General features: G+C 44.4%; 1 protein-coding gene across 9 annotated transcripts in view; it reads right to left on the bottom strand.

Annotated features, from left to right (window-relative positions):
• Positions 1-2,899: 2,899 nt before the first annotated feature.
• SLC23A2 (solute carrier family 23 member 2) overlaps positions 2,900-25,367 on the bottom strand; it is a 141,902-nt gene continuing 119,434 nt past the window's right edge. For all 9 annotated transcript variants that reach the window (XM_077872312.1, XM_077872310.1, XM_077872315.1 and 6 more), the window contains 8 exons: positions 24,706-24,826; positions 23,793-23,949; positions 19,918-20,065; positions 18,672-18,777; positions 12,877-13,006; positions 12,079-12,216; positions 9,369-9,464; positions 2,900-7,588 (listed from right to left, as the gene is read on the bottom strand). In XM_077872312.1, coding sequence (XP_077728438.1) covers positions 7,356-7,588; positions 9,369-9,464; positions 12,079-12,216; positions 12,877-13,006; positions 18,672-18,777; positions 19,918-20,065; positions 23,793-23,949; positions 24,706-24,826 — 1,129 coding nt within the window. In that variant the 3' untranslated portion in view covers positions 2,900-7,355. The remainder of the gene's footprint in view (positions 7,589-9,368; positions 9,465-12,078; positions 12,217-12,876; positions 13,007-18,671; positions 18,778-19,917; positions 20,066-23,792; positions 23,950-24,705; positions 24,827-25,367) is intronic.

Below are 25,367 nucleotides of genomic sequence, written 5' to 3'. Positions count from 1 at the left end.
GTTATTGCTGAATAAACAAGAGTCTGGTAAATGGATGCAGATGGAACCAACCTCAAGTCCAAGGAGAGGCCAAAAGGTCTAAAGGATTTTAATTTCAACTCACAAGCTTTGGGGGAAAAGTAATCAACCACATCCACCATAAATCCTATTGTTGAACAAACACAGACCTTTTTTTTTTTTTTTAGCATAAGCAGTCAGAGAAAATAAAAAAAAAAAACACACCAGATAACATGAAAAGATTCAGTAGACCCAAAGAAAGGTATATTCAAGGCCACTGGAACAAACACTTCCCAACGAAATGTATGAAGTGAGAGAAAATGTTTAAGCAAAGTCCCTAAGATATTTTCAGTGGGACTTGAGAGTTAATTGCACCCATGAAAATATCCCATCATGGAAGAGTGTTTTAATTTGAAATGCAACTACAGAGCCAAATAAAAAAAATGCGATTTCCCCAGTAAACCACTGTATCTGGGAACTGAGTACCAATGACTGTAAAAGAGAGACTATGTGCTGCCTCATAGAAGGAACACTTAGAAAGCAGTGCTCCCTGAACCCGGACTTAGGCAAAAGAACATGTTTAAGAGGCTGCACTCAGTACTTCCGTAGGAAATTGCAGGACAAATAAATTGTTCAACAAATAAACTGCAACAGAGAGAGAGATTTTTCAACCAATACCAATGACCAAGTATCAACAATTCAAACACATGAGACAATTGCAAACTTGATCACTGAATATTTGATATTAATTACTGTTAATCTTTTAAAGACATAATAGCTTTTTAAAAAACCTTTTAGTGGTAACTGCTGAAATATTTATAGATGAAGTGAGATGTCTGGGATTTGATCAGAACAGTGGAGGACGGAAGTGGAGGGGGTGTAGACGAAACAAGACTGGCCAGGAATCGGTATCTGTTAAGCTGGGTGGTAGGCATGTGGGGAATGTTTATGCTATTTTTAAAATTTTGAGTGTTTATGCGATTATCTACTTTTGCGTATGTTCGACAACGACCCAAAATAGATTGTTAAAAATTGCACTAGAAGACATGAGCAAGAGGTTGAGTATTCTAGAAAACCCAGTTAGTAATCTAGATCGTTCCTCAGGAACTTCTCCCAGAACTTCAGAGGAAATAGAAAAAGACAGCATGAGTGAAACTAGAGATGCAGAGTGGACATAAAATCAGAATTCTGGAAGGAGGCGTGTACAGAACCACCAGAGGACACACAATACACTTCATTAAAGAACATTTCTGCTATTGGTTTCTTCCTTAACCACGTAGTTATTTAGCAGTATTTTAGACATCCAAATACGCAGACTTGTAAACAACTTTTTATTACCTTCCAACTTAATTGCACATAGTTAGGGAACTATGCTCTGCATTATACCGATTCTTGGAATTTTTTTTGAGGCTTGTTTTGATTCCTAGAATAAGTTTTCAGAAATATCCTGGAGTGCTTGTGAAGGTATTTACTGCTCACCTTGCCCCTATCATCTCCTACAGCACCTTCTGGGTTTGTTTTCTCCTCATACTCAAGTACTTCATCTAAAATATTTAAATGGGGTCATCTGGGTGGTAAGATCTGAAATTCTAAGTGCAAAGTTCTTTTCCTTCAGTCCTTAAAAATGTTAACTCCACACACAGGGTTGCTGCTGGAATGTATGACGTCCATTGATCCTGGCTCTCTAGGCTTCATGGTCTCCAGAAGATTTCAGAATGATCTTTTCTTTGCTAATCCTCAATTTTACTACCCAGGAGTGAAGAGATGAACTCCATTATAGACACATACCAACATGAAAGAATTTCACAACAGTGAATGAAATGCAGTAACACATATAGCAATTTTACATGATGTTAAAAAAACATGCAAAACAGACTAAATAGTAAATTGTTTAGGAAGGCATATACATGGCAAGATTGTGAAGGAAAGGATCAACCCCAAATCCAACCAGTGGTTCTCTTAGCGGATGGGGTACAGGGGTGGGGATGGGAATATGGGCATTTTTTTTTTTTAAGATTTGTTTATTCATGAGAGACACAGAAAGGCAGAGACATAGGCAGAGAGAAGCAGGGTCCATGCAGGGAGCCCGATGTGGGACTCGATCATGAGATCCCAGGATCACGCCCTGAGCTGAAGGCAGATGCCCAACCACTGAGCCACCCAGGAGTCCAGGGAACATGGGCATTCTATTAATACCTTGTACATGTTTTCTCTGCATGTCGAGTGTAAACATTGCACCTTGTGACTGGTTGCCCAGCAGCGGCTCACAGGTCAAGATATTGGGAACAAGAGGCAGCAGGGTACATGCCCTATGGGAACAGCCGTGGGGACCACTCGTGGCCCAAAATGCCAGAAATGAACCAGGGATGGAGATGGGAATGGGGGAACTCCAAAGTTGCTCCGAATTAAGAAATACATCGATTACCTCTGTGCCCATCTTCACACCCCTCCACCAGGCCTGATGGAATGAGCTGTCACCAGCTGCTCTCAAGCTCAGTTCCAGGCCTTTATGGCACCCACGACCCAGCATTTCTTGCCCAGCATCAATACTCAGTCAGGCTGAATATTCTGGGAGCCTCTGATTGCACCGTGGGGACAGACAGCTTCTCTGACCAGCCTCCAGATGTCGCCGACTTAACGAGAGCTTCACAATTTCAGCCACAGTCTGGCAGGTCGCATCCTGTAATGGAAGGCTCACTCAGGAAATCCCCAATGAGCCTGCTGTGGTTCTCTGGTCATGGGAACAGATGACACTCTGGTTCCTGCTTTCAAGTCTTCCAGGACCCTGACAATGGTAACATCTGAGGCTTGCTGGATTGAGTTTTTTAATTTGTTGATTTCCCTCCCCTAGGTGATGACTTTTAATAGACCAGGGAAAAGAGGAGGCACACGAACGGAGAACTGGGTCCAGGAGAGCTTTTATTTGTACGGAACGGTTTTAAAAATACAGAATAAAATAGCTTTATCTCTACTATTATTCACAACATCTGGTCCAAATATTACATATTTTTAAAATACTTAAACGTTTAATGAAGCCATGTTAGAAAAACAATATGAAAATTCTTTTTAAAAACTCCATAAAAGAATTACACATCTCAAAAAACAACCCCACCCCCAAATACCCTCAGTATGCAAAATAAAAATAAAAAACAAAAAATCCCAGAAAGGTATATATAGCCAAAGTCAGTCACAAAAACTCAAGGAAAATATAGGCATCCCCACTGCTTTGAGAACAGTCAAATTTATTAATGTGTCCCACAAAGGTTGTTACAAACGAACAGAAAGGGGGATTAGATTGAGGGGTCAGTGAGACAGCAACACTGGTGAGGGTGCTCTAAGTGCCAGGAAACAGACACAGCAAGTCTAAGGATGCTGGATGGGACTTCTGTGGAGTGATGACGAGGCACAGTCAAGAACAACCTAAAAGGACAGGAATGTGTATGAGGCTGCTGAATGAGGGGTGCCCAGCGCTAACATGCTCTCCATGTCCACTGGTTGAGGCCGAATGCCGGCAACAATGGGCAGTCTTCTTGCGCTACTCGGGATGTGACTGCAGATGAAGTGGCGGGTGTCTGAATCATCAGGGGACAGAGCACCACACGCACAGCATGTGAAAACCCCAGGTGCTTCTCAGAGGCAAAGGGCGGCTCCCCTGAGAGGTGGGCCCTGCCAAGTGAAGTCTCAGGCCCTTGGGCAGTGAGAGCACAGCCACAGCTGGCCAGGGTGCCTGGGGGCTGTGGCTTCGGGGTCCAGCCCGAGCGCGGCACCTACGCAGACACTGCTGCTGTCAGACATGTTCCAGAAGGAGACATCTGCCACAGCTCCCTATTATTCACCTTCTACCTGGCCTGGCCACTCTTGTGGCATCGGTATTGGAAGATTATAGCTACCAACTTCAAGTCTAAGTTGCCAGTACCAGTATTTCAGCAGGGCCGCGAACTAAAGAAATACCAACTTAGCTCATGGTGATAAAATAGACGCATGGGTAAACAAAGTATACACACGTACTAGAGATTCATCAATGGAGAAATTCTATTATCACATGACATTGTCATGAAAATTGTATCATTCCCTCCCTGGAAAACTGTGACTATTATCCTGGGTAGAAATGTTATTTTACTATATGGAAATACTGCAATATTCATGCATAAACCAAGTCGTCATCATGAAAGTCAGTATTCTACAGTATAAAGCAAATCCTGTGTGTGAATTTGTTACCATGAAAATGGGAAACCATCAGGACTCATGATGCTTCATTCTAGCTGGCCTGGTTAAGCCACTTCTCTTGCCTTCACCAAGCACCAGAAACTTAAAAGTTCACATCTGAAATCCTCTTAAAGGGTTGGTATGAATGAATCTAAGTTTAATTCCCTAATGTGACAAAGATTGGAGCCATTTCCCATTATTATGTCAATCATGTTAGATATTTTATTAAAACCAGTGGTGGGATCTCCCTTGCCACCCACCATGATAAGACAGCATTTACTGTCCGTATAAATACTTGGTACTTCTCACATCAAGATCGCCAAGGTAAATGTAAAGATGGTGAGTAGGTGCTCACTACGGAAATTGGAGTCTGAATGCCCCGCCCAAGGACATTTATATCCAAAACACTTTAAAACATTCTTTTGGCCAAAGCATGGTGGGTATGCAGCCCCAGCAATGCAGGCCAACAACATAAGTGGGAAGTGCACAGGCACGGACTATGCACGGCCACTGCATTCCCCAAAACCTCCTTTTCAGGTTTGTGCTTAAGCCTAAGGAGCAGATGAATACATTTTTCTCTTCGTTACAGACTCATTCTGTAACATATTTGCCAGCAGGAGGACCACTGTCTAAATCATAGAGACTCCAAACACTTAAGGTGAGTTTCACACTGTACAGAAAGTATCAGACTCATTTAGACCTCTAGTCGAGCTGCCCTCGTTCTTCCCCACCTCCTGTCCCCTTCCCCCACCCAACCTTAGGGGATCTAAAGTTGGCCCCAGTGGAACAAGAAGGCCAAACCCCTCATTTCTAACAGAAGATGGGGGTATATAGGGCTTCCCTCCACATTTAAAAGCTTACAGCCCCCAGACCAGCAGATTTGGAATCTCCCAATACAACCCAGCCCAAGGAGGGATGTTTGAAGCACATAGCCTGAGTGTCACTCACTGGGAGGGAAGATGCCCGGTCACGTTAAGCTGAAAGTTAAGATTATCCAATGGTTCAGATGCTTTTATTTGGATATTTGGTCCTTCTGCTCCTCTAGAGAGCTAGAATCTCTGGCATGTTTAACAGTCTTCCCCATTTTTCAGAGCAGAAAAATTAAAGACGCTGAGCAAAAATGCAAATGGAAACTGAGAGCAGGTTGGTGCAGGATGGCCTTAGGCAACAAGTGCTTACCAAGTAAAAGGGATAAGAGTCGTTAACCAGTGTGCTTCTAAAGTTAATTATGCATCAGATAAATTTTTAAAAACAACATACAGAATTAAATGTAATTTAGAATCTAATTTTTTTTACTTAATCTTCAACTAGATCTTGGCCAAAACAATGCAGCTCTGAACCGTTCCTGCCAGAATCTGCTGCGAAGCCCCAAAATTCCCAGGAGTCAGGGAGGCTGTAGTGACACAGTAATGCTGCCAAGGATATCCCAACGCGGTGGCGCGGAGCCAGCTGTGGGGGCAAGAAAACGCACCCAGTGGACACAAGGCTGCTGAGAACCATGCCCTGCTGTCTGAGATAGGAATACCCGAGGCCATAAAAGGGTCAACCAGGTCAACAAACCACCTAAGAAGCACCACCTCACGTGGCTGGGTTGCTACTTCATGTTTGAGAGTTTTCCTTTGGCTGAAAAATTTCAAACCAAATTCCACAGAAGTCATTTTTTCAGAAAGGATTTAGTGTTATTAACGAGAACTCAACAGAAGAGGCCCTGCCAACTGCTTTTCTCACCACCTCGCAAGGACTTAAACAATAAAGGTGCATTTGGCCAGGGGGTCTAATCCTCCCCTTTGCAAAATCAAGATCCAGTGGACACACAATGTGGCAACCCACACAAAGTCTCCTTAAGTCTTAAGTTCAGAAAACACTCACAACTGCAGTGATGAATTTACCAAGATGTCCGACCACTCAATATGGTTGCTCTGTTGATTATCTGCCCCCAGCTTCCCTTCTTCACAAAACAAATTCACGTATAACTTAACCCATGGTTTCTGGGCTCTGGTCCAGTAGTCAGTTTTGATAAATAGATTAGGCATTACAGTATTTACATTTTCATGGTATCAAGCAATACAAAACACAACCACAATAATGATTACTGGCCTTCAAAAGCCATGACGACAAGCTTCCCTGATGGTGTCCACAGCTTTACAAATGCTGGTTCTTTTCTTAATGGGAGGTGAGGGGTGGGAGATAAGTAACAGGGATGCAAGGTAAGAGGGTCAACATGGAAAAACACTGATTTCAAAAATCTGCTATAGTCAATAACATTAAATAGGAATAAAATCTTGTAATTTATAGACACGCGCAACAGTAACTGACATCCACATGACAGCAGAGTCAAGACTCCCATAAACATCTGCTTAGTGCCCTGTGTGGCACTCTATACCCATCACACCAGCCCAGAGTGATAAATGTCAGAGTGTCTCAATTATAGTGAAAAAGAAGCCAGTATGAAATGTGCTGGCCCAGTGTGGGCAAGGGTGGTACCAAGAAAGAGCAGTTGAGAATCAGATAGGACTTCAAGATAAGTTCCTTCCCCTCCAATCCCTCAAACAACATATTTCAATTCTAAGAATACCTGTACAAACCTCACCCACGCAGACGTGGGCATGGGGTAACCATTTCACTGTTTTCAACCAGGTCAAGAGCTTCCTTCCTCAGGAGTATCAGGAAACACAATCACATTTGACCAGTCAGCTGTGACAGTGTGAGAATAGTGGTGCCCCTGGACTAGAGGGAGGTCTCTGCAGGTTGTAGGCTGAGGTCAAATAAAACAGAGGCAGGTCCAGGGGCTTCTAGGACAGAAAGCCCCTGGGCCACCGAGGCAGCTTGTGGGAAAGCTAGCCCACGGTGGTGGAAGGAGACCCAAACCAAGGAACTGCTGTGGATTTCAAACACCCACTCCCATATGAGGATAGGAACTTCAAGTTCAATGAACACTCTCAAGGGCAAAGGGTAGGGCTTAAATAAGGAGACAGGTGAGACACGATATTAGACACAATCACCACCCACAACAAAAAAGCTATTTGTAATCGTCTTAGCTCTGGGTGCAGAATGTAAATGCAGATATACAAACATATATGTTACTGCTTGTTATTCAGGAAGGAACTACAGATTCATGCCTCACTGCGGCCGGGCCACAGGGTGAGCTACAGCTATACCGTGGCCTGTGAGTCCTCATCTGAACTCCGGCTAGTGGCACTCTTCCCGAGGCCTTTCCACGTGTAGCCCACAAAGGTTGGGCTGATGGGTAAATAGCTGAAGCATCTGTATTTTTTAATAATGTTCATGCCAAATGGCAAATCGTAGGATTCCATGCCATCAAGCGACTTGCTTCCTTTGCCCACGCCCTTCTTCCATTTCCTGATTCCTCTTTCCTCTGGAGTACCTAATACACACACGCACAAAACAATATAATGGAATGTTTAGTGTGACAGTTCCACCAAGAGTTCAGATGGCCAACGTGCTGTCCCGTATATGGAACCTGCCAGGATGACAGCAAGGAGCCTGTGAGGAGGAGCTGATGGCACTCAGCCATCCAGGTGCCTGAGCCAGCAATCTAAGAATGGCTAATCTATCCTCATTGCCTGTGCTCCCCGTTCAGGCGATCAGATGGCTCTGCCTCCTTCCTGTCCTTCCATGTGACCTATATTCTCAATCGTCACTGTTGAGGTCTGGCCCATGCCATGTGACTTGCTTTCTGGGGTCATCATAACAGTCCCCTAACTGGCTGCCTGCTCTTCCATCTCACTATCTCCTTCTCCAAATCTGTTCTCAAAAAACAAAAAAGAACTTCTAAATTGCAAGTGTGATCTCTGCAAAACGGGATTCAGTCTTTATTATACCATATGTAATGCCTTCAACAATTGGTCAGGGCAAACCATCCCCCATCCAGGCACACCAAGTTTTGCCCTGCTCTGCTCCATCTGTGTGGAGAGGGGAATGGAAAGGGGTGCTACTTGCTATGTATTCCCCACCTCATGCTCCTTTTGTGAGGAAGAACTTCCATTGGTATTAACACTCTAGGCCTCTCTGTACCCTGATACAGCAGTCAGGGAGAAAGATCTGAGCCCTGAATTATTTTTTCCTCAATTTTCCCAGTGAAGAGAGGCACACTGGCACCTGCCCTTGGTTACATGTGATACTGGACAACATACTTCTCTGCCCAAACCTAGACAACGAGTTCAAGTCCATGGTATAGTATAAGGAACATCATTATTTTCTTACATCTAAACCATGCCCTTCCCTCAGTGTTTTTGTAACAAAGTTAACTTTCATTTCCATATATCTGGCTTCTGTGCCTCTCTCTCCATTAGCTCTAAAAGTGTGTGTTAGTTACTGACGTCCACAAATCTAACACCTTCCACATATTCATGCATGTGATTCCTTCTGCCTGATGTGTTCATCCTTGTATTTCCCAGCAACCTCTTGATTGAGGCTTTTTGGAGGTGTGCTGCCTTTAAGGGTAAAAAATCTTAACAAAACCTTCAAGCTCAAAACAAGCATGACCCTTCCTTGACAGGAGGTGAATCTTCCAGTGTGTGGCAGCACTTTCCAATAGTACTGGCAGGCTACTCTGAGAAGCTGGGAAGGCTGTGAGGCAGGGCCCACATCACAGCCTCACCCATCACCTAGCACTTAGCATACAGTGCATGCACCCAGCTGAGGAGAAGGGGTTACGGGCCATGGGAGACCCCTGCTTCCATCAATCCCTCAGTCACTGATCCTGCCTACAGCCTGTACCCACCATACTCACTCTCTTTTGCTTTTAGTTGGGAGAGGGGCCTGCCGCAGGAAGGAGGAGAAATCCTAGAGGCTGTGAGCAGCCAGCTGGGAGGAGTGTCTGAATGAGCTGATGAGAGCCACTGCAGGTACTAAGTATAGTTCTGCAGGCGGCGGCAGCCTAGAGTGTGCCCAAGGCACCTGACCATGGACAAGGGCCTTACCTGCTTTCTCCTAACTCAGTGGGGAGAAAAAAATCCCCACTAGGTTTATCAGCAAGAAGCTGATTCATAAAAGGAGGCTGGGAGTGTCATCTTAACCACTTCAGAAAAGACCATTTTAACCAGCGATGGCTTTGAACAGGTTCACTCTGCCTGCTTCCTCATTTATTTGGTAAAACAAATAACTCACATACGGAACAAGCATGTTTCATATATACCACATACCTGGGATGGTGTTATCCAAAATAAAAGCCACACAGCCTCCTACAAACATAGCAGTTGTGAGAAGAACGTTCAACACCTGATCAATTCCTGTTATCCCTAGAAAGAGAACACAGCCACAGGGTCACTGCCACAGCCAGGATGGCTAGGAAGGAGCACTGGGGTGGGCACCAATTACCAGTTAATGTGAAATTTATAGACGAAAGTATAAATTTCTATTGTACCTGAGTAGATACATTTTTGCCAGTAACATTTTAAGCCACTATAAATAATTTCAACAATAATCAAGAGGTTATCCCTAAAAGAAAACTTCCCAACAATGGTCCATAGAAGATAAACCTAATAGTGAAGCTCACTCTAGAATGAACTAAGAAGCCACTGGAGCATGGTTTACATATTAAGGAAAAAAATTAATAAAAAGATGGCTGTTGTAAGGCTGAAATATTACAAAGTGAGTAAGAATACAATGAAAATATTGGTGGTATTTACAAACACATAAAGGGTTTCAGAATCCTGGGCCACTGATTTGTGCTTAGCTGCTTTTAATCAGGAGCAATTGGATGCATATAAATGAACTCACATGAATGTGATACAGTAAAACGTAAAAAAGCAGCAAGAATCTCTGTTATTAGAAGCTCTCACACTTTCTGTATTTAAAATATATGACCCTTAGGAGCACCTGGGTGGCTTAGTCGGTTGAGTATCTAACTCTTGGTTGCAGCTCAGGTCATGATCTCAGCATCGTGAGATCAAGCCCTGTGTTGGAGTCTGGGCTCAGCGGGGAGTCGGCCTCTGTCTCGGTCTCTCTCTCTCTCTCTGCCCCCCTCCCACACATGTGTGCACATATGCTTGCTCACTCTCTCTAAAATAAAATAAAATCTTTAAAATACATGATCCTTAACAGAAAATAACAAGTGTTGGTAAGAATGTGGAGAAAGAGAAACCCCTGAGCTTAGCTGGTGGGAATCAGTTTGGCAATTCCTCAAAAAGTTAAAACCTAGAATTACCCTACCGGCCAGCAATTCTACTCCTCGGTATATAGCCAAGAGAACTGAGCACAGAGATACAAATATAGCCGATCCTCATTATGGCAGATAGCTTCTGTATTTGTGAATTTACCTAACACCCTAAAATTTATCTGCAAACCCAAAATGAATACTCCTGGCTTTCATGGTCATTCACAGAGCAGCACAAACTTTGGGTCCACCTAACATGTGTGTTCCCAGCAGAGGTCAAACAAGATAACACTCTGCCTTCTTGTCTCGGCTCTCATAGCTCATCTCCAGTGTGCTTGCAGCTGTCTAACACCACTTTTTTCCCCAATTCTGTGTTTTTGGTTGGTGATTTCATTGTTTAAAATGGCCTCCAAGTGCTGTATTGAAGTGCTGTCTACTGTTCCTAAGTGCAGAAAGACTGTGCCGTGCCTCAGGAAGAAAAATACGTGTGTTAGATGAATTATATATACACTGCTCTTGGCTATGGTTCCCCTAGAAGGGATGGGTCAGGATTTGCTAATTCCATGTTCACGGTGACTTTCCAGGACACAGCTACCATGAACGAGGACTGATTGTACTTGTACAACAATGCTCATAGCAGCACTGCTCACAACTGTCAAAGGGTAGGAACAACCCAATGTCCATTACCGGACAAATGGATAAGCAGATTACAGTATATACATACAATGGAATATTATTAGCCATAAAAAGGAATGAAAATATTCTTATATAAATCTCAAAAATATTATGTTAAGTGAAAGAAGCCAGAGATCACATATTGTATGATTTCATTTCTGTGAAATATCCAAAATAGGTAAATCCACAGAAACAGAAAGCAAATTGGTAGTTGCCAGAGGCTGGGTGAAGGGAGATAATAGGATTAACCACTTAATGGGTGTGGAATCCTACTTTGGGGTGAGGAGATAGTTTTGGAAACTAAATACAGGTGGTGGTTACAAGACACTGTAAATGTACTAAGATGGCACTGAACCATTCACTTTAAAATAATTTCACATTATATAAATTTTACCTCAAAAAAAAAAAATCAAATGGTCCCCAATTCTGCATAAAAATGTCAACAGCAATCGCTATTTCTTAAGACAGTTCCTCCTTGGGGGCACCTGATGTCCCAGCTGGTTGAGCATCCAACTCGATTTCTGCCTAGGTCACGATCTCACGGTTGTGAGAGCAAGACCCACACTGGGCTCCACACTGGGCATGGAGTCTGCTTGAGATTCTTTCTCTTCCTCTGCCCTCCCCACAAAAAAAAAATGGTTCCCTTTTGTTCATTCTTCATGACATCAGGTTATTAAAATAATAAGGTGTTAAAAAGGTTAATCTTGAATTCAAAGTAGTTGTAATCCCAGTAGAAAGACATGTATTTGAAAATCTATGAAGCTGAGTCTTAAACTATACATTTTCATAAAGCATTAGTCTGAGGAATCAAAAGGTCTTATACACTGGTATCCTCTCAAAAGACAGGGTCCCAGGAAATAAAGAGACCTTAATGTGCATATGTCACATGCACAGACCAGCTCATGCTGGATGTTCAAAGGATTTCCAGATAAGCGGCGCAGAGTGAGTCTCGAATACGTAGACAGATGTTCAGAGAGACAACTCCTGAAGTTCCAAAATCCTCTCTAATTGGGGATGGGCTATTTGCAAACTTGTGGCTGTGGTTCCAACTATTACCAAGATTCATGGCCAGTTTTCCTTACCTGTGACAAGTGGGTTCTGTCTGAGGTAACTTGGAAGGACGAGCCCAAAGAAGATTGAAAATCCAAGCACAAAGAGATTCCGGGAAGAATTTAAGTCGATGAACTGCAAGTTGGAGAGTCCAACAGCTGTAATCATTCCTGGAGAGAAACATCAGATGGCAAGTTGCACTGAGCTATTCTGTGTGGATGGATACAGGAGACACACAGACTCCCCACATTGTCCCTTCTCTGTCTCACCAGAAGCAAAGTGGGAGACAGAACAGTGACAGGATGGGGTCAGAATGTGACCACTGGCTCTCTGATCCAAATGACTCTTACTTAGCCTAAGCATCATATGGGCTTACAGAAGAACACAAACATCACATTGCACTTTCTTTAGACCAAGCAGACAACTAAGGACATCGGCTGCCCCTTAAAACCTATGCACAAACATTTTGGTTAAGCTGGGAAACCTACCCAAAGATCTGGGCCCTGATCACCACAGATGGCACAAAGATCATGGCAAGTCCCGGGTAAAAATGATCAATTTTAAATGGCCATTCAGGGGAGAAGATATTCAAGTTAAATCAGTTAGGTATACCAACTAAAGATTAAGGTCATCTTATTTTTCCTAGCACAAGTTTCCTACATTTGGTCCTACTTTTAACATAAATTCAACCCAGGGATGGATGTGGGTTTTTATGTTCTGAAGGTGTATCCCCTTTGTATTTATGATCACCTTCCATCTTACTGAAGGTATTTGTTAGCAAAAGTGAAGAGGAGGAGAGAGGTCAGGTTATCAAGGAAATGGGATTTTACCAAAGAGAGTACAGAAGAGGGCGCCAAGCACCGGATCTGGGAGGGAGGCGAAGAGGGCGCTGAACTTCCCAATCATGCCCAGCGCCAGCATGAGGGCTGCGCCGTACTGGATCACCCGGCGACTGCCCACCTGTGGGACACACCAAAGGCAGGTGCCATTACTGCTCGTTCTGCACAAATTCTCATCCAGCTGCTCCCACCCCCAGGCAAATGTGACAAAAGCCCCAGACAACATCTAGATTATTCTTAAAACTTTTAATTAAGAGAGAGGTCTCATTATACAATTGAGGACTGATCTTGGGGTACAATTACTATAAAGACAGCCAGAGGAAAGGGATTCCCACGTCTCCTCTTTCTCAGCCCGTCCCTTCCTCCTTTGAGGAAGTCAGCACCAGGGCTCAGCCTCTGCTTCTCGAAGCCCTGGGTGATGTCAATTCAGCATGGTCTTGCTCCAACTCTCGAGTCCAGAGTTTTAAGTTCCCTTAAGTATCAGCAGTGGGGATGACCTTCTAACATCAAAACCCTGCTTCATCTGCGTTTTTCTTCTAGGCTCTTGGAGTCACCTTTTACCAAGTTAACCTACCCCAAAGCAATTCACTTTCATCTCCCATCTTCCCCACACCCTGAATCAGACAAGAGTCCCAAATATTTCTGGAACCTCCTCTCCTAGGGTGTCTTGCCTGTGAGAGGTGGCACAGCCAAGAGGCCAAGGAGGGTGGATTCTCAGCGCCCCTGCCTGGTTTGTACTCCACCCTACTCGAACTGTGGTCACATGAGTCACTTGACCTCTCTGGGTGGTGGGATTCTTGTTTATATAGTGATAAACCATGAGGTTTTGCTTTAGGGGTTAAACAAAACAAAGTGTAAAACAGTGTGAACAGTGCCTGGAACAAGCACAGGGCTATGACAACTGTCTTCCACCTGGGCTTGCTGACTCAGGCCTTTCCTCTGCCTCTGTCCTCTCACTGTGGTAGAGTGACCTTTCAAACACAGTGATTTAGGAGGTCAGTGCCCCTCTGCCCCCCTTAAATCCTCTGGTGCTCATGAAATAAAACCCCTTCTCAGGCATCCCTGAGCCTGTCTACCCAGAACATTTTTTCCTACATCTCCCATTCTGCTGGTTCCAGACACATCCTTCAAAACACTACCCAAATGCTACCTCTTCTTAAAAAAAAGTCTTCCTTGATTCCAAGGCTCTGCTTTCTCACATTAGGCCTCTGTAGAACCAGGATAATACTTTCCATGTGGTCTCATCTTTATCTGTTCAACCTCATCTCCAACTTCTAGAAACTTGCGTCTAGCCTGCTGTCACCCAGGCAGTGGAATGTGGAGTGGGCACCAAGCTCAAGAATCCTGCCCCATTGGCCCTTACTATGTGCTGCCTCTTCTAGGAAAATACCTTGAAGATATAAGCTGAGTAGAAGAGTTTCCAGAAGCACCTGGGGAGTGCCTACAGGGCTTTCATTATGACCTGCAGTGAGAAGATGGCTACTTAACTTTAATTAAAATGAAATGAAATTTAAGCTTTCGCCCATCAGTTGCACCAGCCGTTGTTTCAAGTGCTCAACAGGATCACGTAGCTGTGGCTCCTACACAGAGCAGCAGCACAGGTGCATGCAGACTGGGTCCACCACAGCAGAATGCTCCTGCGGCCTGGTGCTTCTAACAGCATCTCAAAGGACCCAGAAGTCAGTTGGTTAGGAATCAGAGTATAATCTTACTGAGCCAGCAAAGAGATGGCTGACCCTGAAGCCCAGGCTTGCTGTTACAATCCACCTTAACCCCCACATATCAAGTGCAGGGAAGCAGCTAAAATGGGTACACAAACTGGAGAATGGAGCAAAGATGATTTCTGCTGGGTTGCCTTACGTGATAAGGAAACCTGTCATTTTCAGCAAACATTTTTAGGAACCTACTCTGTGACTAGCACTTTTGAGACTGGAGGGGGAAGGGAACACAAAGATGAGTAAGCCACAACCTCCTGATCCAATCACTGTACTGCTGTAACCGTTAGGGCGTGTGGGCACCCAGCACCGAGGAAGAGCTCTGAGGAGGTGGGGATGGTCCCACAGAGCTGATCTGGAGGCATGAGTAAGAGTTCCCTGGAGGAAGAGTGTCCAGGCACAGGGAACCATCTGTGCAAAGCCCACGTCCCAGGAGATTAGATGTGCAAGGGGGAAGGCAAGGCTGGCACCAGGGATGCTTGAAACAATAAAACTTATATGCAGATGATGCATGGAAGGCTGATCTGCCTTAGATGCTCAAAACAACCAAACAAGCAGCAACTAAGCCATTCTTCAGGTCGAGGACTATTAACTGAGTACCTATTCTCCATTTCTGTTTGAAACACCAGAAACACAGCCCTAATCCTTGTACTCCCAGTGCTTACGTGGGTGGAGCCTTTGCCCCTCCTCTCCGGCTACCCACTCTCTAGAGTCTCTGCCCCTGCTTCTAGGGCCACCAAAAACCTGACACATCGAATTTCTGACTTTCTGAAGTCTTCAAGAGTATGGAATGCAGCAGAGGAAAAATGACCCTTCTCTGAAGAGACTGCACTGTCAGGGGAGGTGGTGGGTATTGTCCCTAGAAGTAAACTGAGGGCTGTCAAGCAGGGACGCTACCTAGTGCTTACTCTGTATCTACATGCCAGATTCTGCTAAGTGCATTACATCAATTTATTAATTTCAATGTCTGGCAAGTCTTTATAAAGACTCAGGGAGGTAATGTAACCTGTCCACAGTCAGACTGGGAGAGGGTTAGGGCACCAGGGCTGGAATTCCAAAAAGCCACCTCCCCCACCCCATTATGCCATCCCTCCTTGTGGGACAGACCCTGGAACACACTTAGAAGAGAAGTCCTGCACATGGAATCCCACCTGAGGGCTTCCAAACACACAACAGGGTAGCTGGCAGCCTCAACTCCTGATCAAAGAGGAAAGAATCTCCAGGTATAGAAAAGGTCAGAACCCGATAAAGAGTAGCAAGCACTGGAGCTGCCAGAAATGGAGGCAGATCCTTGGGAAGAACCAAAGATCACCTTCTTTCTACAGGCCCTGGAATGACACAATGTCCCAGACCAGTGCTGTCCTGTACAACTTTCTACAAGGATGGAAGTCTCCTGTATCTGTGCTGCCCATTGACAGTCACTAGCCACATCTGACTACTGAGCCCCTGAAATGTGGCTAGTGTGACAAAGGAACTTATTTTTTCATTTTAACTAACAAACTTAAAAGAGCCACATGTAGCTACTATCAAATTGGACGGCACAGACCCAGGTCTTAGACCGTTGGATTTCAGAGCTGAGAGTTCTGCTCAGAAAAGTGACTAGTTCCAAGTCCTTCCACTGGTTGAGGGTCAGAATACAGCCTCCAACTCCTGCCTCCTTTCTCCTGGATAGGCTCCTTCCAGTGGCCACAGGGCTGGGACCAAAAAGAAATTTGTGCTTTAAGTCCCACTTCCCACCCCAAGGCAGCTATGTAGATGGCTCAATTATATCCTCCTGTGAGTCAGGGCAATGAAAACCAATTCCAGGCCCCTGAATGGATGCCACCTTTGCCTCAAGATAGTAATCCAAAGGAGTTCAGAGGGAAGATCAATTAGCTCATTAAAAAGTGCTGGCAGGTTGCCAGGGATGGAGGTTGGTGCTTTATTTTCAGAATAAACTGGCACCATTCAATTCATAATAAGGATAATTATTCCCCAAACCACCTCAGTGGCATTTCAGAATGGAACCTGAGCAACATCACCTACTCCCTAGTGACCCTGGTTATATTAAGTGATGTGATGATCAGTTTTAAAGGGGTGCAGAAAAGGAGCTGGCTTGTTAAACTGTTTTCCTCTAAGAGTCCCTCTGTCCACAACACTTTTACTACGATGGTATTTCATATTAGTTATAGGTCTGTCCACAGGGTCATGACAGCAAACTGGCTAAAGAGGCATAGTCCTTAGCTCTGTGTGCTCGGCATCTGCTTCTCCCCGTGGGCAGTGATAGGACCCAGCACTGATACTGGAGGACACACCATGTGAGGGCCCTCGGAAGCACCAGGCAGAGCTCTATGTACCGGATGCTGGGCTCTGCGACAGCCCCAACTTTCAGGGAAATGAACGTGTCAGGTATGCACTGTGCTCCCTTTTCACCTGGATTCACAGTCAAGATTAACCAAACTTAAGTCTCTAGTTTCTTTTTATCTGGTTATAGAGTTTTGGAGAGTGGGGGTGGGGGGGGGATGTGGAAGGGGTATTTCTAATTTTACAGAAGTCCCATAGCTCTAGAAGGCTGCAGCTCACCCTTAAGTTCTCAAGACACAGGGCTCAGGTGAGGGAGACCTACAGTGCAAGCTGACCATGCCAGATGGCAAGCAGAGTCTGGGTTTCTAGTTACCCAGAGTACAGCAACAGGGGCGGGGGTGGGGTGGGGTGGGGAGCACCTTCCAGCTTGGCAGAGTGTGCACTCTGGTCCAAGGCATTTGGGATCTAGAGTTCAGTAATAACTTTGGAAGGCCTAGGAGCAGGTTCCTTAGGGAAGCTGGACTGTGGGGTGGGGCTGCCCCAGGTCACATGCCTGGTTAGAAAGTGGTGGGAGCCTGGTAGGTAGGACTCTGAATCCAGGTCCTGCTCAACCTGGGGAATTCACCGTGGCTTGTCAAATCCACTAAAACTCCGCACATGATTTTGTCTGAAGGAGAAGGCCTCTGCTGCTTTGAAAACCACATTTACTGTAAGATTGAGGTTTCAAAAAAAAAAAAAAAAGATTTATGTTTCCCTGTAAGGAGCGGGATCATCTCACATCTAAAACTAGAGCTGTCTTCTGCTCCCGTTTCCACCTCCTCCCCTGACCCCAAGGTCCACTCTCATTAATAGCTAAAATGAGTCTTAAAAATATACCCTGATGAAGGGACACCTGGGTGGCTCAATCAGTTAGGCTCAGGTCATGATTTCAGGGTGAGATGGAGCCCCATGTCAGGCTCAGTCCTGGGCACAAAGCCTGCTTAAGATGCACTCTCTCCCTCTGCTTCTCCCCACCAACTTGTGTGTGCATGTGTACAAGCGTACATGCTCTCTAAAACAAAACAAAACAAAACAAAACAAAAAACATCATGGAGCCACAGCCTGGAGGATCCCCATCCCATCTCTGGCAGCTTATGGGGTCGGTGTGACCTGGTCCTCAGTTACCTGAAGGATGTCCCCTGCTCTTACTGCCCCCCACCCCAAACTTTGCTCCTGCCCCACTGGCCTCCTTGCAGATGGGCAGCATGCGGGCCTGCTCTCCCAACACAGCTTCATGATAGAACTTCACACTGGCCATGTCCTTGGCCTGAACGGCTCCCTCCAACTGCCTTGTTCATGTCCTTGCACAAGGTCATCTCAGGGTGGCTTAGCCTGATCCTATTTCACACTTACTAGCTCTTACTCTAGATACCCCCCTCCTGCCCTGTGTTTTTCTCACATTGATTATGCTGTTTGTCCTCCTCTGTCTAGAATATAAATTCCAACAGCAGGAATTTAGTTTTATTCACTGATGTATCCCAAGTGCCTAGAACAGTAGCCTGGCACAGGGTTGGTGCTTATTAAGTATTTGTGGAATGCCTATGAAGCAGTGAAGCTATCCAGGCAGCCACGGGAGGGAGATCTCCCCATCAGCATTCCAGAAACCCATCAATGAGAAAAAGAAGATGGAGGGGGAAGATGATCTCAGAATCAGAAGCCTTCCTTTTAGAATTCACAAGTGGTTAGACCAATTGATAAAATGGATCAACACTTAGAGGCCCAACCATTTAATGAGAAAAATATCTGTACCTTAGTAATTCCCAAAACTCCAATGTTAGGACTGGATGAAGTAGAGCCATTCCCAGTACCAAATATGCCATCGAGAACACAGGAGAGACCCTCCACGAAAATCCCCCTAAAATGTAAAGGAATGGGGGAAAGAGAAACATTCATTCAATGGGGGAAACACTCTAAAATATGCTCTAAGTGGCCGCAGCCCAAAGGTGCCATGCACCGCCAGAAAGACTCCACACTCCTGGGAAGGGTTAGAAATGCATAGTCTCGGGCCCCACCCCAGACCTGCTGAAATAGAACCTGCATTTTAACAGGATCCCTCATGCTCATTCAACTGTGAGAAGCACTTCTGTGAACCACACATTAGACAAAGGTGTTTAAAAAATCATTCCAAATTAAAGGCTTTCAGCCAGAAATCAGAGCCATTTGTTGGGATCTAAGACAAATATGTGCTGTCTGCTGATCTGATTCCTTTACTATTAATACATAGTTTCATCAGGAAGGGAATGCTTTGTAATTTGGTCAAAACTGGAGCTTTTTAAAGGATCAATATATAAATAACTCAATCGTATGCAACACCCATTAGAGAAAGCTGTAAAAACCAGGAGTGTGAACACTAACAGAACCAAAGCGAGACATGCTAAGACACCAGCCCACTGGAGCTCATCACACGCAATCCCTTCCAGAAGGGCAGCAGCTGGCTGAGCAAAGGGGGCTGATCTGCACTCTTCTCTGTGGCCTCCACAAGGTCCAATTCACTCTCAGCATCCAGAAACTGAAGACCAGGTGTGTTGAGAAGATAAACCCCACAGCCCATGAGTCTCTAGCTTCTGCAGACTTTACCTATTCCTGCTTTTCTTGTCTCTTTCTCTATATGAATTTTAACTGTGAATAGATGACACAGCATTTACCCCTAAGAACAGTAAAGACGACAAGAAATCAAAGGGGACATCCATCCACGACCCCAAACCAAGCAAAGAAGAAGGGCAGTGTCTTGCATCTGTTTTCATGGTCTCAGAGAGAGCATCTTACAGGCCTGTCAAGGCAGAAGGAAGGGTGGGAGATGCACTCCATGCTACAGATGAGAAAATGAGAGCAACACGGGAGCAGTGACCTGTCCAAAGACAGACAACCAATAAAGAGCCCTGCTCCCTGTCTGCTTCCATGTTGAAACTCGCTTTCTTCTCCAAGATTAACCAGACCAGAGCCAAGTAATGAGGCATTGGGCCTAAGAAAGAACTCCATTTTCTGAGGAACGTACCTGTTTATTGCGTGGATGGGAGGTGGCGGGGCACAGGACAGCCTTGCACAGGCATAATAGTCCCCAATGGACTCAATGATACTGGCGACAACTGCGCTGAGCATGCCGATGACACCAGCTGCGGTGACGGTGGGCAGTCCCCACTGAACTAGGGAAGGCAAAAGAGGGCAGGCAAAAGTAATCAGGACATCAGACAGTAATACATGACACACTCAGACTCTGAGGCTCAGGGAAAATCTTATTTTAAATGTCACTCATCAGTGCAACAGATGCCTAGGGATAGTTCCTGAGTTGGATGAAGGTGGTCATAACCAGGACTGGTCTGTACCCCATCTTTATTAAAAAAGTGGCCAGAAGAGGGTGTTTCTCTTCCTGCTTTAAAGCCATGCTCGGGGTCTACTAAATTACAATTTAACACAGACTGCTGGGGTAGAAATTCCTATTTGGATGGGATATTTGTATCAGAAGGATTTTTTTTAACCCTGCTGCACAAAGCATGGCACAAAATAATGGTGATCTTGCCCAGGGAGTGGCATTAAATGAAAAAGCAGTGAAAGTCACCAGCTAAAATTAAATTCCAGCAGTAAAGCATTCCATAACCACAAGATACAGACAACCCTCTTATGTAAAATCAGCACTATTTTTAAGTAAACCATGTTATGGAAAATTACATAGGTTCCTTTAAGAAAGCAAAGAGAAGTCCCTAGGTCACTTTTTTTTTAAATAGCTGTTTGGACATTGAAGGCCATGGATGTTATTTAATAAAAAATAGCATGAGGCACTTTTACTGTTAGAAAGAAGAGACTTCTTTGATAATGTGCCTTCTTTCCTTGAACCATTAGCTACCACACAGTGACTAAATAGAAAGCATAGTGACAAAGATGTGTTAAATGATCTTGCACAGAGGCCAGCAGTAGTTGGGGGATCAGGACACCGAAAGATCTAGAAGAATACAACAGACTTTAAATGAAGGCAACCCACACTGGTCACAAGGATAAGTTAGGAAGAGGCTCCGTTCTGGTCCAGAGAGACTCAGGAGGGTGCACAGGACCAGGCTGGTGCTCAGTAGAAGGTGAGAACAGCATGGAGAAGGCAGGTTTAGGAGAGGCTGGGCAAGCCACACAAGCTACACCGGGGGACCTGGGTGGGGGCTAGGTAGGTGTCTCGTAGGTAACAGGAGCAGCTACATGCAAGGTTTGGAAAGAGAAAGAGGACACATGAAGTAAGGTGTACAGGACAAGCCTGGGAGTGTGTGAGGGCAGACTGCTTCTGCCTGGGAGCAGACAGGGGCGCTTGGTCACCACAGCATTCCCAGGTGGGTTAGGAGCATATTTTTCTTTATCCAGCAACATTTTATATTTTCTTTATATTTATATTCATATATCATCTTCATATTTCCTAAATAATCTTTTATAGAGTTACCTTGTTACTGACAGCATTATGGTTTCATTTTAGTGTCTTGATTTGGTTGGTTGGCAGCGGTGGTGGGGGGGGATACTTATTTTGCTGTTTATTGTTTCTTCAGAAACTGCCTTTTATTTTCTTAGTCTCCTTACTGTTTTATTTTTTCCCTTTTTCCTGTAGCCCATAACTTTGATTTTTAAAATCTTTATTCCATCTACTTCAAGATTTTATTTTATTTTTTTTACTTCAAGATTTTATTTATTTTTTTAAAGATTTATTTATTCATGAGAGGGGGGGTGGGCAGAGACACAAGCAGAGGGAGAAGCAGGCTCCATGCAGGGAGCCCGACGTGGGACTCAATCCGGGGTCTCCAGGATCACACCCTGGGCCAAAGGCGGCGCTAAACCGCTGAGCCACCCGGACTGCCCTACTTCAAGATTTTAAATTGTACTCTTCTACATTTTCGATCCCTCTTCCTTCAGATCGTTTCTATCTACAGCTGACCCTTGAATAACACAGGTTTGAACTGTACCAGTTCAGTTATTTGCAGGTTTTTCCCAATAGATGCAGTACAGTGGTATAAATGTATTTTCTCTCCCTTATGATTTTCTTAATAACATTTTCTTTTCTCTAGCTTACTTTTTTGTAAGAATACAGTATATAAAACATGTAACATACAAAATGTGTTAATTGACTGCTGATGTTATTTGTAAGGCTTCTGATCAAAAGTAGACTCTCAATAGTGAAGTTTGGGAGAAGGAAGTTATAGGCGGATTTTCAGTTGTGGGGTGGGGTGCACCACCTCCCCACCCGACCCCCGCATCTGTTCAAGAGTCAGCTACCTGCATGCCTGTGTGTGCGTGTGTGTGCGTGTGCACGCACATAAATCCTGCTGGCTTCCAGCCTTTTGTCTTATTTCATTTCCCCTTTTAACTAGAACACCTAACTTACGTTGTTACTTTACAGCAGTTTCTCAACCTCAGCACTGTTGACATCTTGGGCTTCAAATCTGTATTTTAACAATTTTTATCATACAAAAGACTAAGGACCACTGCCACAGACATCTGAAAACCTGTCTCCAGATTAAGCCAAACTGTCAGAGAATGCGCCCTCTTGGTTCTCCGGAGGCGCCTTTCTGTCTGGGAAACTGTGGCAATATAGCAGCTCATGGCAGTTAAGGGCTGACAGACTGGCTGCCATCCTGGTGCCAAGTGCCTGGTCCACTCGCTCAGGTCTCCTCATGCATGGGCCTGGGAGAGCCCCGGGAGATCTCTGGTCTCCCAGCACATGCACAGCTACTCTTCCTGTGTTCCTCATTTGTGTTCATCTTGGGACCGGCCTGCACAGCAGAGAAGCCCTCCCAGCAGGTGCCATGGGGCTTCCTCCTACCTGCTCTCCCACACCTCCCCTTAACTGCCTGGTCAACTGATTTAATCTCATTTTATCTCAGATTATATGTCTGTTTACAAACCATGCATTTATTCTTTTTTTGGGAAAAGGGACAGGTGTACATAAATACATGCTTAGACCAAATGACCTGACGAGAACATTATTTTATAAACAGTGAGCTTTTTAAAGTATAAACATGTCAATGATAAAAGGAACAACTACCAACATCACGGTCATTTAACATGCTCAGAACAGTTTTCTTTGACCCAATCTTAATACTCTCAGCTTTTTCGGCTTTTTCTCCTTACTATCATAAAATGTGAAGATGTGGCTGCAGCAGGAGAATTAATCAGCACCACCGGACCAAAGCCAGGTTTTGGTTCTGATTAAAAGGTCCAAGTGCCAGGAATGGTGTCTTTACAAAAGAACAACCAAGCATGAATAACCACTGGATTCACTCAAGTCACTTTTGGGGCTGGGGCCTAGAAAGTATCACTTGTAAATCCAAGTGATAACCTCAGCTTGGGTCTGCACCCCTCACCCCACACACCTTGCCAAGAGTTACCCAACACTTAAATTATAACTTAAGAGCCATCTTCCACCCATTGGTGAGTATTAGTTTACTTCTGACAGCTGCGACCAAATAAAAAACAAAGATTATAGCTACCCATTAAAAGATTACACAAATCCCATCATGCTTGAGCAGTCAGTTTGCTAATCTTCAGGTCCCTCTCACTCAAGCCTGTTCAGTGTGGGCGGCTTAGGTACTAGGCAGCTCTATACTTGCCTTCCTCAACCCTGGCAAGAGACTCCTTGTCCAGGATTTCATCCCAGTAGAACCAAAAGAACCAATTAATCTGAGAGAGGAACTTGCTAGTCTCTGAGCATTAAGGACAGCCCTCTGAGGACAGGGCCCTTCCCCTTTTCCGCTGTCAAACCCTTCAAATGGTAAGACCTTCAAGGGACATTCTAGGACAAAGAAGGCTTTTCAAGCTGCAGAATCGTTTGTCACCTTCCAGCTCCTCTAAATGGGGCTCCTGTGAGGTCCTGACCCCTCTTCCTCTGGCCATCAGAATACTTACACGGGTACGGGACCTTAAACCACGGGGCTACCAGGAGCACGCCCTGCCTGGCGTCTGTTCGAGCGTAGAAGCCATACTTTGTACTGTCGGGAGGGAAGACATCTGTCACTGTGAAGATGAAGCACAGCAGCCAGGACACAAGGATGGCCAGGATGATCTAAAGTGGTCAAAGGGAAAAGCTCCATGAGGCCAAAAGAGGTGGTGGATGCTAGCAAAACACACCCCTTCCTATGCTCTGAGTATCATACCCCAGAACTTCTACCACTCACAGTACTTTGCAGAAAAAAAAACACATTATAGATTTTGCTAAGAGCCTATTCTTTGAGTGGAATCGCATTTAGAGAGAGCAGTTTTATGTAGGTAAAGTTATTTTAATCCCCAGCCAGGCTAGAAAATAATAATGGATGATGCGCTTGCAGAGGCCATGAGAACACAGATCTCCCTCTGCCTCAAGAACGTGTCATCTATAAAAAATAGTGAAAGGGAATAAAGGGGAAAGGAGAGAAAATGAGTGGGAAAAATCAGTGAGGATGACTGAACATGAGAGACTCCTAACTCTGGGAAACGAACAAGAGGTAGTAGAAAGGGAGGTGGGAGGGAGGTTGGGGTGACTGCATGACAGGCACTGAGGGGGGCACTTGATGGGATGAGCACTGGGTGTTATGCTATATGTTGGCCAATTGAACTCCAATTTAAAAAAAAAAAAAAAAGAACAGTGTCCTCCTTCAAACTCCTGAAAGGATTTCAGAATCAAAATCTTTTACCACTGGTAAACCTTAACCCATGACAATTTGGTTGTTATTAGTACCCTGATGTCACCACTTGGACACAGCTCCCCCAGGAAGATCTGCTTAAAACTTCCTTTCACATAAACAAAGGCAATATTGTCAGAAAAACAAAAGTGACTACTCACAGGGAACATTTTGAAAAGCTGTAACTTGTATGCGGTCCATCCTTTCTTGGATTTATAAATTGGGAGAGGAAATTTAACATTTCTAGCATATTGTGAAAATAGTAATACTAGGAAAATTGTCCTGATGAGAGAAAGAGAAAATAAACTAGGTTAATGGATCTATGACTGTGTTTTAAAATAATACTCAATGCTTCAACAACAAAACTGACCATATATGTTCATTTCTCTACAAAGCTGCTAGTCCTCTTAACTGTTATCTGGAAAATCCTATGTTTTGGAAATGCCATTTTTGGAAAGATAGTTCTAAGCATATCTTGACACTAAATGAAATTGCCATATGAAATTTCCATATAAGGAAAATAAGGCTATATTTTCCTTAACAGAGTAAGAAAACCCAAAGAATGCACATACTCATGAGAGATGAACACACTGCATAAGGGAAAAAGATACCACATACAAGACAATGCATACTATAATCACAACTATGAATTAACTACAAAACAAGCAATTGCTACACGGGCATGCACACATGCATGCATGCATGCAAATAGGTAAGGAGGATAGGGGCTAAAATGCTCACAGGAATTGACTGCAGGTGACAATATGTCTTGAGAACTTTCTTCTATTTTTCCATACTTTCTGATTTACATATCAAAAGCATA

This window comes from Canis aureus, chromosome 26 (assembly GCF_053574225.1).
Source record: "Canis aureus isolate CA01 chromosome 26, VMU_Caureus_v.1.0, whole genome shotgun sequence".
Taxonomy (NCBI): Eukaryota; Metazoa; Chordata; class Mammalia; order Carnivora; family Canidae; genus Canis; species Canis aureus.
This window is presented reverse-complemented; position numbering and strand designations above follow the sequence as displayed.